We start from the raw sequence: 18,243 nt of genomic DNA, 5'->3' as shown, positions 1-18,243 counted from the left end.
ACGGGCCTCACAGGGGATGCTGATTATGAAGTTACAAGTGTTTCTGCCTGACAAACCCCAAAGGCTGTAGAAGCAAATTCCTCTAGACAGTGTATCGCGGTTAAGCCCAAGGAATAACGTGTAAACAGCAAACCCACACACAATTCCTTTTACGGCTCACAGGGGGAGAGTATCTCGAAAGGCTAGCTGAGAACATAAAATTCGCGATCAACACTGATGACAGTGAACACGGTGGTGGATGAGATCGGGACGATGAGATGAGGACACTGATGGAGACAGATGGAATGGTTGACACTTTGGGTTCTCACCTACGACGTCCTTCTTTCTCGGGGGGTCAGACTTACTCTGCCCCTCGGGCGGCGCCTTCTGCGGTGGTGGGGTTAGCTCCTGCTGGACTGTCTCACTTACTGTACTCACTCCGGTTTGGCCCAGGTGGTGAGGGCCACTGGGTGCTGAAGGGATGTTAGGTTTGCTACTGGGCAAAGCATCTTTCTGCAGGGTTGGTGGGGAGGCTCCATGCACGCCCGCCCTGGGGGCTGTTAGTCCACCAGGTGCACCACTCAGTTCAGGCCACACATCTGGAGGCACGGTTCCTCCTGCAGTCGCCAGACAACAACAGAGACGCAGTGAGCTTGGACACCGGCACACGGCTTGGGTAAGAGAACCGACAAAAACAGGAAGGGAGGACTACGAGCAGAGCATGAACCATCCAGCGTGACGGAAATCGCTTGGGTCTACAAGAACTAGGGGAAGCATACGTTTCACATACTTTACACCAGGGAACATTTCAACTTCTCCATGTTCTGGACAAAGGAGAATTGAGAACAACAGCCACAACCAGACCCACCACAGACGGGACAGAAGCCATTTCCATTTGCAGACTCCAAAGGGTTTTTAGTTTATACGAGGAAAAACAATTCTCAGACATCTCTCAAGATAGATAAGCTCTATTATTCAACAGAATAGGAAAAAAAGACCATAAAGTAACAAGACATATATTAAAGAACTTGACTTTCTAGAGTTACAGTCATCATTACAAAAGTAATGATCCATACCTCCCAACTTCAATAAACAGGGCCTTCATTGTCCACATAGTAGGAATCCCCAGGATGTATTATGGGATGCTAACTGAAGACAAATGACATCAAATAATTTGTGTGTGATGCTGGGGACCTACCCCTGAGCTACACACCCAGTTTTTTTTTTTCTTTTTAAGCTGTTAGCATATCCCATATTTAATTTTTGCTGGTCTGAACCAAGTTCCTTCCCCTACTCTAGCCAAGATTGGGAGGTACGTCACACATACATATCATTATTTTATTACCGGTGTTAGTCTGTTGGTTACTTTGCAAGCAGAGATGAAACATGATTAAGCAGCCACACACGCCCTCCATGGGCTTCGGAGGGGATTATAAGAAGCACGTTGATATGCTGTTAGTGAAGACAGGCCAAGCGCTGCTGTCACTGGATGGCTTTTAGGTACACGATGATGAGTGTTACGGGTGATATACCACTTCGTGGAATCGGATGGCCCCTCACAGTCCCGGGATGAGCATGAAGTTAGGCAGGAGTTTCATACAATGAGGAATATCTGAGGAAACTTGGGATTGTGAGGATGGCGGTTACAGATGAACAGCACCTGGATCAGTGATGGAGAGCTGTAAAATGGTAGCTGTGGCGGGTTAGATGTTACCCACAGTCAGAAGACATGATCGGCTCAGGATGGAGTCACGGAGCAGTATGAGAAGCTTTGAACATTTTCTGGAGGCAAAATGATCTTTGTTGAGGAAAATGCACTGTCCCTACCAAGTTATGCAGAGGGAACTCACCAATAGCAGCTTTGACTTCGATAGCCTCTGAATCCTGGGAATATTCACTAAGTCCAGCTGCATTAACTGCTCTGACCCGGAAAATATAACTCTGGCCGGTCGTCAAGCCGTGGCAAGTAAATCTAAAAGGGAAAGAAAGTTTCAAAGGACTCTCAAAAAAAAAACTTCCCTCGGAGGGAAATTAGGGGAGATGATTTATGAAAATGATTCACTCAAAAGAAGAAAATATCTGCAGAGAGATTCAGATAACATATGTACTTTAGACAAGAAGGCAACTAAGGGATTGTGTGTGTGTGTGTGTGTGTGTGTGTGTGTGTGTGTGTGTGTGTGTATGTGGTTTTGGGAATTGAACCAGGGGTCTACCTCTGAGCTCCAGCCCTATTTTTATATTTATTTATTTATTGGTGGTACTGGGGTTCCTGGAAACTCTTCTACCTCTGGGCTACACTCCCAGACCTATTTTTTTATATTTTTATTTGGAAACAGGGTCTCTTAAGCACCCGGCACTATTTTTTATTTTTGAAATAGGGTCTCATTCAATTTCAGAGGGCCTCACTAAGTAGCTGAGGCTGGCCACAAACCTGCAATCCTCCTGTTGTAGCCTCCCAAGTACTGGGATCATAAGGGTAGACCACTATGCCCAGCAACTAAAGAGATTTTTTAAATTTAGTCTGTAAATAAGTGAGGAGCCCTGGCTTCCCCCTTAATATTCATCAATCTGATAGGGATAATAATACCTACATAATAATTTTCATGAAAGATTAGCCATAGAGTATATAAAATACAGTATTGAGCTGGGTGTGGTGGTACATGCCTGTCATCTCAATACTTGGGAGGCAGAGACAGGAGAATCACAAGTTTGAGACTAGCCTCAGCAACTTAGTGAGACTTCCAGCATCCGAGTGAAATCCTGTTTCAAGGCAAACAAATAATAATTTTAAAAAAGGATGGGGGTGTAGTTCAGAGGTAGAATGCCCTTGGGGTCAATCCCTAGTACCAAACACACACAAAAACAAAAACAAAAAAATCCCACATTATAAGGACTGGCATATATGAGGCATTATAATAAACAGGTAGCATTGATAATATTACTAATGGCTATTTCAGGCTTAGGCTATCTCAGGCACTGGCTGCTCCTTGTCACAGAGGCCTGGTCACTGTCTCGCTGTGTGACAGCGAAGGTACAGATACTTGAGAAATGACACTGGAATCTGAAAATAAGCTGAAAAATGGTTTCCAGAATTACCTTTTACATATAAGGATCCGATAATGGGATGTGAATTCGTGGGCAGACTAAAACATAAAATGATCTGACTCATTAATAGCTACGAGGGCTATAAATAGCTCTTTCATGAATCACTGTAACATTTAAATCCATCCTAAGAACTGTAACAGAGGTAGGAACGGGCCTGCTAATGATTCTATTACTATTAACCTATTCAAATGTTTAATGGAGGCAGTCAATCTTTCAGCCTTCGGCTCAGCCCTGTTCCTGTATTTATCGAGCACTTCAGTGGTTGAGACACTGAGCTAGACATTGCAGATATGAAGATGAAAAATGTTTCCTGTGGGTTAGCAGCACCTGTCTATTTGTGGAAAGGCAGTCTCTGCTATATTCATGAACGCTTCCAAAGGAGCCCCAGGAAAATGCTAGAGAACTCAGAGCAAACATGAAATACAAATACACAGGTATTTCACTGTAAGAAACGAGCTGCTCACAAAAGATATTTCCTTCTCCCGTTACTTGGTTGGCCTCTATTCTTCCACGTTCTGCAAAAGAACCAACTTGTCCTGTGGGGATCTTGGCCTTGAAGAAGCACGAGTCAGAAGCTGCCCTACAGATATGTCTGGTGGTTTCTTGAGAGTCCTTCTCTGATAGGTCTAAATCAAAGGAGGCCCAGAGTCTGGGTGCAGAATTCACCACCAGTTACAAAGCTGCCTGAGAAAATATTGCCAGCAAGAAAAAATGGTTCTCCCCATTGACCCAAAAGGTGGTAAAGTATTCTTGCCCTCGTTTTGGTGTTATTTGTTTCTGCATGGCACTGGGTTTAATCATGTTGATGTTCCGAATAGGTAAAATGCTGATGTTTTGTTTTCTGTTCATTTAAAAGTTGAGGGAAGCAGGTATGGTGACGCACGCCTATAATCCTAGTACTTGCGAGGTTGAGAGGAGGATCTCAGGTTCAAGATCAGCTGCAACAACTTAGTGTGACCCTGTTTCCAAATAAAAAATAAAAAGGGCGGAGGGTGCAGCTCAGAGGTAGAATGTCCCAGGTTTCCATCTCCATCCCCAGTGCTAAAACAAACAAACAAACAAACAAACAAACAAACAAAACTTCTCCCCAAAACAGGGTATTTATGTTTGGTATAGCCAATACAATTAGATCCTTGGTATCTGGTATCACGTTGCATATTAAAGACCAGAACAGAAGAATTAAAAAGGAAGAAACAGCAAAGAGGAAAAGAATCAGAAAAGAGTTATAAAATGACCTATTTTATACTTTATTTGGAAACAGGGTCTCACTAAGTTGCTGAGAGCCTCACTAAGTAGCTGAGGCTGGCTTCGAACCTGTGCGATTCTCCTGTCTCAGCCTCCCAAGTGCAGGGATAACAAGCGTGCACCACCACGCCCGGCTGCACGTGCTCGGTTTTGCATTCATGTGGTTTTCAGCCGTGTTTATTAGCAATCTCCCCGCAGGCGATGGCACTGCGGGCCCCAGGATCCGGGTGCCCGCTCACCCCTCACCTGCAGCCCCTCACGGGGTTGTTGTTACAGGGCTCCCACTTGCCGGAGCCCACCGCGCTGGCCTCGATGTAGTAGCCGACCAGCTCCTCGGTGTCCCTGGACTCCTCCCAGGAAACCACCACCGACGTGTCCGTGTTCCTGCTCGGGACGATCTTGCCAGGGGCCTTGGGGATGTCTGAGCAGACAGCAGTGGCGATCAGACAAGGCAAATGCTCACGTCAAACACAGTGGCCTTGTTTATAATGTATTGGTTAGAGCAGAAAACTTTACAAATGTTAGTTTGGGAGCATAATAATAAATATTCATGAGCTCGAGGAAAAACACATTCGCTCTGGCAATTCCTGGGGGAGTTCACTTTTTATAAGCAAAAGTAATGAATTTTGGTTTAACGTATAGGCCAAATACAGCCATCGATTAAGTTTGTGAAAGTAGCTCAAATTTTTACGTCTAACTCTATCACACACACACACACACACACACACACACACACACACACACACACACACGCATTAACATAACGTGTGTGCATACAGATTCCATTCTTGCCTTGGAATCTTCTCTCGAAGTAGAATAAGTTCACAGCTGCTCAACCTGCCTCGGCACTTACCAAGTCTGTCCCCCACCACGGTCACCCCCGTGGGCTCCGAGGGCTCCCCGACGCCGGCCGAATTAGAGCAGCGCACGCGGAAGCGGTAGGACTTGCCCTCGGCCAGGTCGAACAGGGCAAAGCGCGGGGACTTGACGGGCAGCTCCGTGTTCACCCGCTGCCAGTTTTCCGTTTCCGCATCACACTGTGGGGAGAATGGCACTCGTGGAAGGCCCGCCGAGGGCCAGGGGGACCCCAGGCCCGGCGTCTCCAGGAAGCGCCGCCTGCCCCAACCTGGAGTGGAGAAGACGGCTTGCGAGTTCGCGGCCAGCCTCAGCTACTCAGCGAGACCCCGTTTGAAAATAATAAAAAATGGGGCTGGGGTGTAGCTCAGAGGGAGGATGTCCCTGGGTTCAACCCCCAGTACAGTAAAAACAAAACAAGACAATTCTAGAGTGACTTGGAGATCCTTGTATGGAATATGTGGTAACATCTGAGGTTTGGAGGATAGGGTAGGAAAACTGTCAGCAGTCTTTAGTGATCCTCTCCCCACTCTCATTTCCATCTCTGCCCAAGGTCCACAGAAGTAGAGATTTCATTATGCTTGCCTGATTTTGCTACAGGAATATTTAACAGTTTAAAAAGGTTTTTCCAGAAACATACCTTTTGTGCCACACTGGCCAGCTGTCGGGAATGAGACTTTGGGGGAACACAGGTTTGCTGGCACACACTCAGCGCCACCTTCACTGACGTCACGGGAAGGTAGAGCAGGGTGGGACGGACCCAAGGATGCTCCGTCTGTCTGAACTGTGCTAAAAACGAGCTAAATGGCCACAAAATTCATCCTCTGCAAAATGGACACACTTGACGGGAAACCGCGAAGGTCCTTTGCAATGCCTTTTATGATAGTGTGCTGTGTGTGTGACCTGCTACCTACTGAGGACAAGTTCTCTCAGAGCTTTAATTTTTTAGTTCATAGTTTTGTTTTGACAAACTCCCCCTACTCCAGGGACTACTTACACTATTATCGGTCATTTGCGATTTCATAATGAAAATAGTAGCTGCCTTCCCCTGTGCTAGGAGCTTGACAAGCCGTCATGACTGTAATCCTCTCAACGAGGCGAGCGAGTTCTCAAGAGGAGACGCTTGAGGCTTGGGAAGACTGCCAGGCAGCCCAGTGGTTGAGGGAAGAGCATCCGGAGCCAGAAGTGTCTCAGATAAAACTGATTATTTTCATTTCATATTTTACCAACAAATTTATTTTTATATATACTTTTATTGATGCATGGTAGGCTCACAGTGTAATGTAGTTCAGAGTGATTGTGACACATGAGCACACAGTTACCAACAGATTAAAATTCACATGGACTAAAAGGTATTTGGGTCCATTTTTGTTTGGGGTGTTATTGTTTCTTAATTTATCTTACTTTATTTACATTTTTTTAGTCAGGCATGGTGCACTCTTGGAATCCTAGTATGCTTGGAGTCAGATACTTAGTGAGGCCCTCTGCAACTTAGTGAGACCCTGTTTCAAGATAAAGAATAAAAAATAGGGCTGGGGTGTAGCTCAGAGTTTGAATGCCCCTGGGTTCAATCCTCAGTATGTAAATAAATAAATAAATAAATAAATAAATAAATAAATATTTTTTGTGGCACTGGAGACTGAACCCAGGGGTATTCTATCTTTGAGATCGCTCTCAGCTCTATTTTTTATTCTTTATTTTGAAAAAGTGTCTTGCTAAGTGTAGAGGGCCTAAGTAGCTGAGGCTGGCTGTGAAGCTGTGATCCACCTGTCTTAGCCTCCCAGGTACTGGGATGACAAGTCTGGTGACCTGTCGTCTCACATCATAAAGAGGCTCAGAGTGACAGGGACACACATGCACACAGGACTTGGTGAGTTACATTTCTTTTAGATTTTGGAAAATTTGCATAGTTACTGGTTGAAAATCCCCAAGCTGAAAATCCAAAATCCGAAATGTTTTGAGTATACTTTGGCTCCTGATTCTTGATTTAGGGGTTAGGGATGCTCAGCCTATTGTTGGATTTGTGGATCTGAGCTAGATGGCCCACATTCAAATCCTGGCCGTGTGTTATGCCTGCTGGGTGACCTTGGGGAAATTACACAGCCTACCAATGCCTCAATGTCCTCATCTACAAATAGTCATGTTGAAAACAAAACTATGGCCGGGCGTGATTGCACACGCTTGTAATCCCCACACTTGGGAGGCCAAGACAGGAGGATCACACAGGTTCAAAACCAGCCTCAGCTACTGAGTGAGAGGCTCTCGGCAACTTAGTGAGACGCCGTTTCCAAATAAACTATAAAATAGGTCTGGGAGTATAGCCTGGAGGTAGAAAAGCCCCTGGGTTCCACACCCAGTACTGCTAAAAAGAAAAGAAAAGAAAAGAAAAGAAAAGAAAAGAAAAGAAAAGAAAAGAAAAGAAACTATGAACTTCATTGGGTTACTTTAAAAATGAAGTGTTTTTTCATGTATAGAAAGTGCCTGGCCTGGTGTAACTTGCTATTTTTTCCTGCTGATGAAACAGACTTGGTAAGTGTCTATATAGTATTTGCCTCTAACATGACCATAGTTTTGATAGAGAAATGAGGAAGAGCGTTCATGGCATTAAGACGCCTGAGGAAAAAGTTTGGAGCCGAAAAGAACATAGTAGAATTGGGAGGTTTGGCGTGCAGAAACCGATTCATGTGATTCCCCTGCTAGTAAACCACTCGGTTTCAACTCTTAGAGATCGTAGACGTGACGGGCAGGCTCACGCTTTACGTGCGTGTGATCTCTGGTGAAAAGTTCCACCAGAAGTGCATGCACGGGGGACCCAGAGGCAGCACTGCCGGGTGTGCGAACGTCCTAGGATGGTAAGAGCGAGTGGGCCATCTTTCCCTAGAATGTCAAGAGATGAGAAGGGGTTCATCCGAATTTTTTTTTTTAATATAGACTCAGGTCAGCATGGTTAGACATTTGGGTGTTCTGGAAATGGAGCCCGGGTCTCTGGATGTGTTCTGCACCCCCAGTTCTCAGCATCTGGGTTCTATAAGTGGACTGCACCCTATGCGGCCTCTCTATTCAGCACTGTGTGAATAAACGTCCTCTTCTACTCAGTTCAGTGGGGTGGGCTGTGGAAGAATATTTAAAATGTTAATCACAGATTTGTATGTATTTATGTATCTAGGGAAGTTACGGTCTTTCATGGAGAAATTAGAGCTTATGGCCAGAGGAAATGTGCACAGGAGCCAGCGCTGACTCATCTGAAGGAAACGCCTCAGAACTGGGCTGTTCTGTGTCATTATGGGAAAGACGGTCATCGCTGTCACGGAGGTTACTCACAACTGCTTCCTGCGAGATTTCAAAGACGTGTGGGGGGGGGCGTGTGTGAAACACACCAGGGAGTGGACGTTTCTCTATTACTCTATTCTTGCTGTCTATTTTTTTAAAAAAAAGCTTTGGGTGCTACTCCAGTTATATTTCATTGAGACCAATATCTAGGGTATATAAAAATATAAATATAAATTTTAATATTGCTTTTATAAAACCAAACGCTTTTTCTTTTTTTGGTGGTACTAGGGGTGGAACCCAGAGGCTTTCTTCTTTTAAACTCCCAGACCTATTTTATACTTTATTTGGAAACAGGGTCTCACTAAGTTGCTGAGAGCCTCACTAAGTAGCCGAGGCTGGCTTTGAACCTGTGCGATCCTCCTGTCTCAGCCTCCCAAGCGTGGGGATTACAAGTGTGTGCCACCACGCCCAGCTAAAACCAAACTCTTCTGGAAGACGTCCACGCTGTGTGTGGAAGGAGGGAAGCATTACTGCTACCTGCTTGCTAGCAACCAGAAAGAAGTGGGCATGGGGCTCAAAGACGAGCTGAACCGTGAGCTGAACGTGAGCTGAACGTGAGAAAAGTAACTGGTACAGGATATCACAAACCCCTGCGTTTTTAGCTCTTCTGCAACTTTCCAAAGGTCTGATTAAAAATAAGTGAAAAATAAAGATATTTTTTTCTTTTCTTTTTTTTTTTTTTTTTGCAGTACTGGGATGAAACCCAGGGGCATTCTACCTCTGAGCTACACCCCCAGCCCAATTTTTTATTCTTTATTTTAAAACAGGGTCTCGCTGAGTTGCGGAGTCCTCACTATGTAGCTTAGGCTGGCTGCGAACTGCGATCCTCCTGTCTCAGCCTCCTGAATGCTGGTATTACAAGCGTGCCCACCACACCTGGCTTCATAAAGATATATGCATGCTGTTTTTACATTGTCACGTAATTTACAGATGTTATGAAATTTATTTTATTGAAATGACTGTCAGGGGAGGTTCTGAAATGGACTGATCTGATGTTCTGAAATTTTTTGAATATATGTTCTGAAATTGAATGATCAGAATAGCAGTCAAGATGAAAGGAAAATTAATTGAGCTCCATATTTTTGTGGGAAAAGAATCCTGTTTATGATTTTGCTATCAGAGTAAAATGCAAAGGGTAAGTTTTCAAGCAATCACACAATTTCATAAAAATAAAATTTGAAAGTTCAAATGACGTTTTAACTTACTGTTTAAAACAATAAGGTATCATCACTACCAATAAAAATGTAAATGTCCTGACAGATAAGAAAGAAACTTCTTTTATTTAATTTTCTCATTTATACCCTAGTCATATGTGGTGTTTTTTCAGAGTTAGGGATCACACAAGGTCTGGCACATGCTAGGCAAGCACTTCATCACTGTGCACATCCCACCTCTTATTTCCTCATCAAAATTTTAACAAATGAGCCGGGCCTGGTGGCGCACGCTTGTATTCCCCACACTTGGGAGGCGGAGACAAGAGGATCGCGCTGGTTCGAAGTCAGCCGTGCTGGCTTAAGAGACCCTGCTTCCAAATAAAAATATAAAAAAATAGGTCTGGGAGTGTAGCCCGGATGTAGAAGGGTTTCCGGGAACTCCAGTACCATCAAATAAAAAAAATTTTTTTTTTAACAAATGGCCTTTGAGCCTCACTGTAGAGCAAGTTCTCTTTAAACATTCTTTTCCAGTCCTGGTCCTGTGAACCGAGGACTCCTTGGTCCCCGTGGCCTGTGCCTTGCCTGCGGGCTCTCATGCATTTCTGCACTGGCAGCTGAATCGGTTTCCTCAGTAATTTCCCGGCCAGGTCTTGGCTCTCTGCCATTTTCTGGACATACATGCCGACCAGAACTCCCCGTGAACATGGCTGCGTGGTGAGTCCCATCACCCACACATTCTATAACATTCCGTATCCACCACTCACGCTAGGCCCTCAGTGTACGCGGCTCTAATGCTCTGAGCCCCAACATAACTAAGATATTTGGGAGGAAAGAACTAGCCAATATCAGGTGGTTTGGTCACCCCAACCCCGTACTACCACCTACACCTCAAGTGGCCCTGGCTGAGCGCAGTGGCAGGTGAGGACTTGCTGTTTCCACCTCTCCCCACTGTTTGAAAGGAGCGCACCTTCTCCAGGCCTCTCACCCCCCTGCCGCATTGATGTCAATTCCCTACGACACAAGGGTGAGTGGAAGGGAGAAAAAACCCACTGTTAATAGAGTGAGGGAGATGGAGGACATCTCCCATCATAAGGCAACCTCCAGTATTAGGAGTATCTCTTTTCTTTTCTTTTTTTTTTTCAAGACCAAAAATATATCATTTTATTATGAGGTTCATAATGCATGTAGGTATAACATTTATAACACATGTACCATAAAGCACAGGAGGGAGGGGTAAATGGACTGATAGGGTTGCAGGGTCTTACATTTAACATGAAGTGATACAACATAAGCTCTGAATAGCTGGTGAGACATTAGTGAGGCATTATAATCCATAAGGCAAGTTTTTCACTCCAGGGAACTAAAGGAATGATGATATAATTAATAAGGAGTATCTCTTTTCTTACAAGCGTAATGATTTGGGATCTGCGGCCCTCTTAGGAGTGTATGGGTGAGTCTCAGGGATCCATAAACTCTTTGAACTTTCTGGCAAAGTTCTACATGATATACGTTTTTTTGTGGAAAGAGTTCACAGTTTGCAAGGATTGAAGGAGTTCAAGACATCCCCCTCCCTAATTATACTGTTCCTGGAAATTTATTCTATTTTATTTTTTTGGTGGTACTGGGGTTTCTGGAAGCTCTTCTACCTCCAGGCTACACTCCCAGACATATTTTTAAAAATATTTTTATTTGGAAACAGGGTCTCTTAAGCCAGCAGAGCTGGCTTTGAACCTACGCGATCCTCCTGTCTCCACCTCCCAAGCTGTCTCTTACAAGCATGCACCACCACGCCTGGCTTGGAAATTTAAACTCTACTTAAAATAAATAAATAAAAACTCGTCGGGCATGGTGATATATGCCTGTACTCCCAGTACATGGGAGGCTGAGACCGGAGGAGAGCAGATTCGAGGCCAGCCTCAGCAATTTAGCAAGACTCTTAGCAACCTTGTGAGAGCCTGTTTCAAAACAAAATGTAAAAAGGGCTGGAGTGAGCTCAGAGGGTTTAATCCCTGGTATCACAACAAAGCGAAGCAACAGTAGGAAGTGGCAGAGGTAACACTGATGCTGGAGTCTTACCTTCTCCACAAAGTACATAATGCCCTCATGGCCACGCTGACCAGGGGGCTTCCAGCCCAGCACTACGTAGCTCCGGGTGGCCTCGGTGACAGAGAGGTCTGTGGGGGGCCCAGGAACAATGCCCTCTGAAAAACAACAAGGAAAAATGAGGGACATACGTTCTGGATAACCTAGGACACTCAGAGAGCCATAAGATGCTTCTCTCTTCCCAGAGAATTGTTAGTTACGGCTCCATGGAACAAAGAATAACATCTCTAAGCTTCTTGCTAGAACGCCATTCATTTAATTACTCAGATGCCATCAAACATTTAACAAAGACCTAAGGAACCCGGGACGTGGCGTTTGCCTTTGAATTGTTCGTATTTGAGTAGATGAAAAGAGAACACCGGTGTGTGCTCAGGTGCTGAAGGACACGAAGAAGGCCATGTTGAGTGCAGAGCGTGCCTGACACGCGGGCCTCGGTCTACCAGATGTGCTGGGGTAATGGAAGGGTGCTTCTTCTCACCATTTGACCCCGTAGGAAAACATACAAGACGTCCTAGATAAAGCAAGTCATTTCCTGTGTGTGTGTGTGTGTGTGTGTGTGTGTGTGTGTGTGTGTGTGGTGCTGGGGATTGAACCCAGGGGCATTCTATCTCTGAGCTACACTTTCAGCCTGATTTTATTTTTTTTTTTGCGGGTCTGGGGATGGAACCCAGGGGCATTTGACCTCTGAGTTACACCCCCTGCCTTGTTTTTTATTCTTTTTATTTTGAAACAGGGTCTCACTAAGTTGCGGAGAGCCTCACTAAGTAGCTGAGGCTGTCTGTGAACTGCGATCCTCTGGTCTCCGCCTCCCGAATGCTGGGATTACAAGTATGTGCCACCACGCCCGGCCTGATTTTTTTTTTTGTGTGTGTGTGTGGTACTGGGGTTCGTGGAAGCCCTTCTACCTCTGGGCTTCACTCCCAGACTTATTACATATTTTTTATTTTATTTGGAAACAGGGTCTCAAGCCAGCGAGGCTGACTAGGAACCTGCGCGATCCTACTGTCTCCGCCTCCCGAGCGCGGGGATTACTAGCGTGCGCCACCAAACCCGGCCTGATTTTTTATTTTTTATTTTAAAACAGAATCTCACTAAGTCGAAGAGGACTTTAATAAGTAACTGAGGCTGTCCAAGAACCCTGATCCTCCTGTTTCAACCTCCCAAGTACTGGGATTACAAGCGTGCGCCACCACACCCAGCTAGCATTTGTCATTTCTTTAAGGGTTCTGGCACTTCCAGTGTATTCAACCAACTCTTTTGGTGCGTGTTGTTTTCAATGGAGTTTATATTTCTGTTCTACCTTCCAGCCTGGAGCCACTTACTTTACCTGACCTCCGGCATCAATGCAGTTTCAGCCTCTCGCTCCCTGCCTCCTAAGAAGGGCCATCTTCACCATACCTTCAACTATAAGTCCAGCTCTACTGGAACCTTGGCTCCTGCCTATCCCTTGTGGAATTTTGTGCCCTGCCTTATTTTCATCTCTAGCCAGCATGAACTCTGCTCGTGGAGGGTTCATTTGGTTCTAAACTCTAGATGCCCTGAGATTTCCAGGGTCTGAGTATTCCTGGAGTGTGCCCTTATCTTTTTCCAACCCCACTCTTGAATTTCTATTATACCCAGCTAGGATTGCCGGATACAATCGATTTTTTATTTTCTAAATTGGTATCATGAATTTGTTTAATATGGTTGCTGCCTTGACACTCATTTTTTAGGTCTGACGTGAGTTGTCTGAAACCCAGTCACACCCAGTCCTCTTTGGTTTAGTTAAAACTTCCCTTTGCCTGTCTGTTTGTACGTAGCCTGCTTGTTCCTCATTCCACTGATCCAAAACTCAGTACACCCTCAGGCTATAATCATGATAAAACCTCATGGTCAAAAGCAGAATATTGTAAATAAGTTCCCCATGTCTTTTCTTTTCTTTTTTAATTTAATTTAATTTTTTGTGGTACTAGGGATGGAACCCAGAGGCATTCTACCTCTGAGCCCTATTTTTATCTTTTATTGTTGAAACAGGGTCTCACTAAGTTTCAGAGGGCCTTGCTAAATTGCTGAGGTTGGCCTGGAACCTGTGATCTTCCTGTCTCAGTCTCCCAAGTACTGGGATTACAAGCGTGGGCCACCACGCTCTGCTGCCATGTGCTTTCTTTAATCTACAACCCTTGGCCTTAATAAGAGCACAGTCCCACAAGTCTCTTCTCTCTTTGCTCTTGCTTTACACACACTTGTTGAGTTAGTTCCTTGATAACAAAAGGAAGACTTGAAAAGATTAAATTGTCTTCTCAGAACAAAGCTCAAGTGTATTCCTAGACATTAAAAAAAAAATCTAGCACCAAATAGTGCAAACCCAAAGTGTCTAATAAAATATTACCAAGTGTGTAAAGAAGCAAGAAAATACAACCCCCAATGAGAAGAATCAACCAATACAGACAAAACTAGAAATGCCACGGATGACGGAATCATTATTATCTGTGAATTGCTGGAGAAGAATTATTAGGCAGGAACATGAAGACAGTTATAAATATATTCCAGATGCTCCGAAGGGTAAGGATTGAATGAACACAGCTTCGGTGAGCTGCGGGCAATTTCAGTGGCAGGTCACTGAAGTTCTGAAGGAAAGAAGACAGAAGAGGAAACGGGAAATAAAGAAATAGTAGTGAAGGTTTTCCAGATTTAATGACAACTAAAAATGCACAGAGCCAGGAAATTCTTCAAATATAAAGAAAACTATGCACATCATAATCAGATGTCTAAAACCACTGATAATGAGAATATCTTAGCAGCAGATAGAGAAAAACAAAAATAGTAATGACAGTGGCCATTCTTATAGTGCGCATCTGCACTGCAATGGACCAAACCCTTTAATACTGAAAGAAAACTGTCAGCCTAGAATCCTATATTTAGTGAAAACATATTTTAAGAAATGCAGGTAAAATAGAGACTTTTTCAGGCATACAAAAGACAAAATAATTTATAGTCTTCACGAAAAGAAAGTTAAAGAAAGTGGTACAGATAGAAAGAAAATCTTACCAGATAGAAATTCAGATCTATGCAAAGACGTGAAAAGCAGAGGAAATGGTAAAAACACGAATAAATCTTGAAAACTTTTTAAATGTCTTTGAAGCCAGGTGTGGTGCTGCACACTTGTAATCCCAGTACTTGGGAGACTGAGACAGGAGGATCACAGGTTCGAGAGCAGCCTTAGTAAGCAGTAAGACTCTCATCAACCTAGAGATCTTGTTCCCAAATAAAAATAAAATAGGCCTAGGGGTGTATCTTCGGAGTAGAATGCCCCTGAGTTCAATCCTGAGAAAAATAATTTGCAAGATAAGTGAATATTTAAAGTCAACATAATATTATATCGTGTAGTTTATAACATGTATGCCAAAAAATGCATGGCGATTATAGCACCAACGGTAGAAAGGGGAAATAGAATAATAATGTTGTAAGTTCTTACACTACTAATAAAGTTAATATAATATTACTTAAAATAAGCCGAGGAAACATGAATATGATAGATTTCAAATTACTAAATGCTAAAACAAAGAATGACAGCCAGTGCATAACGCAGGTAAAACGGAATAATTAAAAAATTAAAGCTGGGTGTGGTGACACACGCTTGTAATCTCAACATTTGGGAGGCTGAGACAGGAGAATCACAGGTTTGAGGATAGCCTCAGCTACTTAGTGAAGTTCTCTACAACTCAGTGAGCCCTGTTTCAAAATAAATAATAAAAAATAGGGGTGGGGATGCAGCTTGGAGGTAGAGTGTCGCTGAGTTCCATCCCCAGTTCCACAAAAAAAGAAAAGAAAAAGAAAAATTAATTCAAAAGAAAGAAAACAAAATAGAATAGATAAAAAATAAGGTGATAAATTTATTTATTTAAATCCAACCATATTGCTGAGGGTGGTGGCGCATGCTTGTAATACCAGCACTTAGGAGGCTGAGACAGGAGGATTGCACAGATTTGAAGCCAGCCTCAGCTATTTTTTTTTTGTGTGTGTGGTACTGGGGTTCCTGGAAGCCCTTCTACCTCCGGGCTACACTCCCAGACCTATTTTTATATTTTTATTTTGAAACAAAGAGGGTCTCTTAAGCCAGAGCAGCTGGCTTCGAACCTGCGCGATCCTCCTGTCTCCGCCTACCAAGCGCGGGGATTACAAGTCTGTGCCACCACGCCTGGTTTCAGCCTCGGCTACTTAGTGAAGCTCTCAGTGACTTAGTGAGACCCCGTTTCCAAATAAAATATAAAATTGGTCTGGGAGTATAGCCTAGAGGTAGAAAAGCCCCTGGGTTCCACCCCCAGTACCACACAAAAATAAAATAAATTTAACCATATTAATAATCACATAAAATGCAAATGGTTAAAACACTTGAATTAAAAGATAAAGATTATCAAATTGAATAAAAAACCACCCAAATATATGTTTCCTATAAGAAACATAATTTAAATATAAAAACACACATAGTTACAAAGTAAAAGGATGAAAAAATATTCCATTCTGACATCAAAAGAAAGTTGGAATACCTGAATTAAAATCAAAATAGATTTCTCAGAAAAACAAAACATAAACATTACCATGGGTAAAATTCATATTATAATATTCATATTATAATAATAAAGTAGCCAACTCATCTATGTATATGAATAGAGATTACAAGTTCCTCACAAACTTTTAGCAAAAAAAAAAAAATCAACAACAATATAAAAAGGTGATGTAGCATGACCAGATGTATTTCATCCCAAGAATGCAAAGCTGGTTTAGTAATCCGAAACCAAACCAATGCGATTTGCCACTGTTAGTGGCAAAGAGAAATCATGAAGTATCTCAATAAATGCACAAAAAGAATTTGACAAAATACAGTACGTGTTCCTGATACAAACTCTTAGTAAACTAGGAAAAGAAGGGATCTTCCTCAATCTGACAAAAAATAGAGCCCTACGCTTAATGTTACACTTGACAATGAAAGACTAAGTGCTCTGCCACTGAGAGGAGAAAACGACAAAGAAGTTTAGATTTTCAACTCCTATTTATTTATTTATTTATTGTGGTACTGGGGATGGAACCCAGGGCTTTCTACCTCCAGGCTACACTCCCAGATCTATTTTATATTTTACTTGGAAACAGTCTCACTAAGTTACTGAGAGCCTCACTAAGTAGCTGAGGCTGGCCTTGAACCTGTCATCCTCCTGTCTCCCAGGTACTGGGATTATAGGCATGTGCCATCATGCCTGGCTTGTATATTGATTTTATGTGCTATGATCTTGCATAACTAAAATAGTCTCACAGTTATTAGATTTTTTTGTTTTGTTTTTAGGATTCCTTAAAATATTCTAATAGAGAATTATGTCATCTGTAAATAAAGATAAATTAATTGCTTCCTTTCTCAACTAAATACATTTTATTTCTTTTCCTTCCTTTGTTGCTCCAGCTAGAACCTCTAGTGAAATGTAAACTAGGCCAGGCATGGTGATGCACCCTTGTAATCCCAATACGCGGGATGCCGAGACAGGAAGATTGCCAGTTTGCACCCAGCCTCAGCTATTTAGTGGGGCCCTCCAAAACTTAGGGAGACGCTGTTTCAAAATAAATAATAAGCCGGGCGTGGTGGCGCACATTTGTAATCCCAGCATTCGGGAGGCTAAGACCGGAGGATTGCAGTTCAGGGACAGCCTCAGCTACTTAGTGATGCCCTCTGCAACTTAGTGAGACCCGGTTTCAAATTAAAAAGAATAAAAATAGGGCAGGGAGTGTAGCTCAGAGGTTGAAAGCCCCTAGGTTCCACCCCCAGACCCGCAAAAAGGAAAAGAAGGAAGGAAGGAAGGATAAAATAGGGCTAGGGGTATAACTTCAAAGTAGAAGTCCCCTGGGTTTAATCCCCAGTACTTCAAAAAAAGAAAGGAAGGAAGGAAGGAAGGAAGGAAGGAAGGAAGGAAGGAAGGAAGGAAAAACAGGAGTTGTTCCAGGTGTAGTGGTGCAAGTTTGTAATTCCAGGACTTGGGAGGCTGTAGCTCAGAGGTAGAATGCCCCTGAGTTCAATCTCCACTACCGTACAAACAAAAAAAAGTCATAGATTAAAATATAAGAGCTAATAACATTTCCGGGGTTGGGGGGAGGAAAAGTATTCTGATTTGACAAAGATGTCCAGTGGCACAAAAATGGTGAGTAAGCACATAAAAAGGTGTTCAATACTATTAGAGAAATGTAAATCAAAGCCACAAAGAAACATCATTATGAACCCGTGCGGATGGCTAAAACTACAAAGACCGATCACACCAAGTACCAGCAACAGTGAGGGACCCCTGGGGCCCTCGCCGGGTGCAGGTGGGAGTGTAACATGACAACCATCTTGGAGCACGAGTGGCAATTCCTTTAACAATTAAACGTGCACCTATCCGGTAACCATCCATTCAGCCCCTAAGTGTATATCCTACAAAAGCGACAGTGCGTGTGTCCACACCAGCTCCCAGGA

The 18,243-nt window shown here is 43.3% G+C and overlaps 1 protein-coding gene across 1 annotated transcript in view; it reads right to left on the bottom strand.

Annotated features, from left to right (window-relative positions):
* The window catches only part of MYOM1 (myomesin 1), a gene marked incomplete at both ends in the record, with an annotated part of 139,171 nt that overhangs the window by 54,652 nt on the left and 66,276 nt on the right, over positions 1-18,243 (bottom strand). Inside the window, 5 exons of the mRNA XM_080714848.1 lie at positions 309-596; positions 1,830-1,951; positions 4,576-4,750; positions 5,183-5,366; positions 11,745-11,869. Of these exons, the coding sequence (XP_080570974.1) occupies positions 309-596; positions 1,830-1,951; positions 4,576-4,750; positions 5,183-5,366; positions 11,745-11,869 (894 nt within the window). The remainder of the gene's footprint in view (positions 1-308; positions 597-1,829; positions 1,952-4,575; positions 4,751-5,182; positions 5,367-11,744; positions 11,870-18,243) is intronic.

The sequence above is a fragment of the Muscardinus avellanarius genome (genome assembly GCF_963383645.1).
Source record: "Muscardinus avellanarius genome assembly, chromosome: 17".
NCBI lineage: Eukaryota > Metazoa > Chordata > Mammalia > Rodentia > Gliridae > Muscardinus > Muscardinus avellanarius.
The sequence above is the reverse complement of the archived record's forward strand: the minus strand, read 5'-3'. Positions and strand labels throughout refer to the sequence as shown.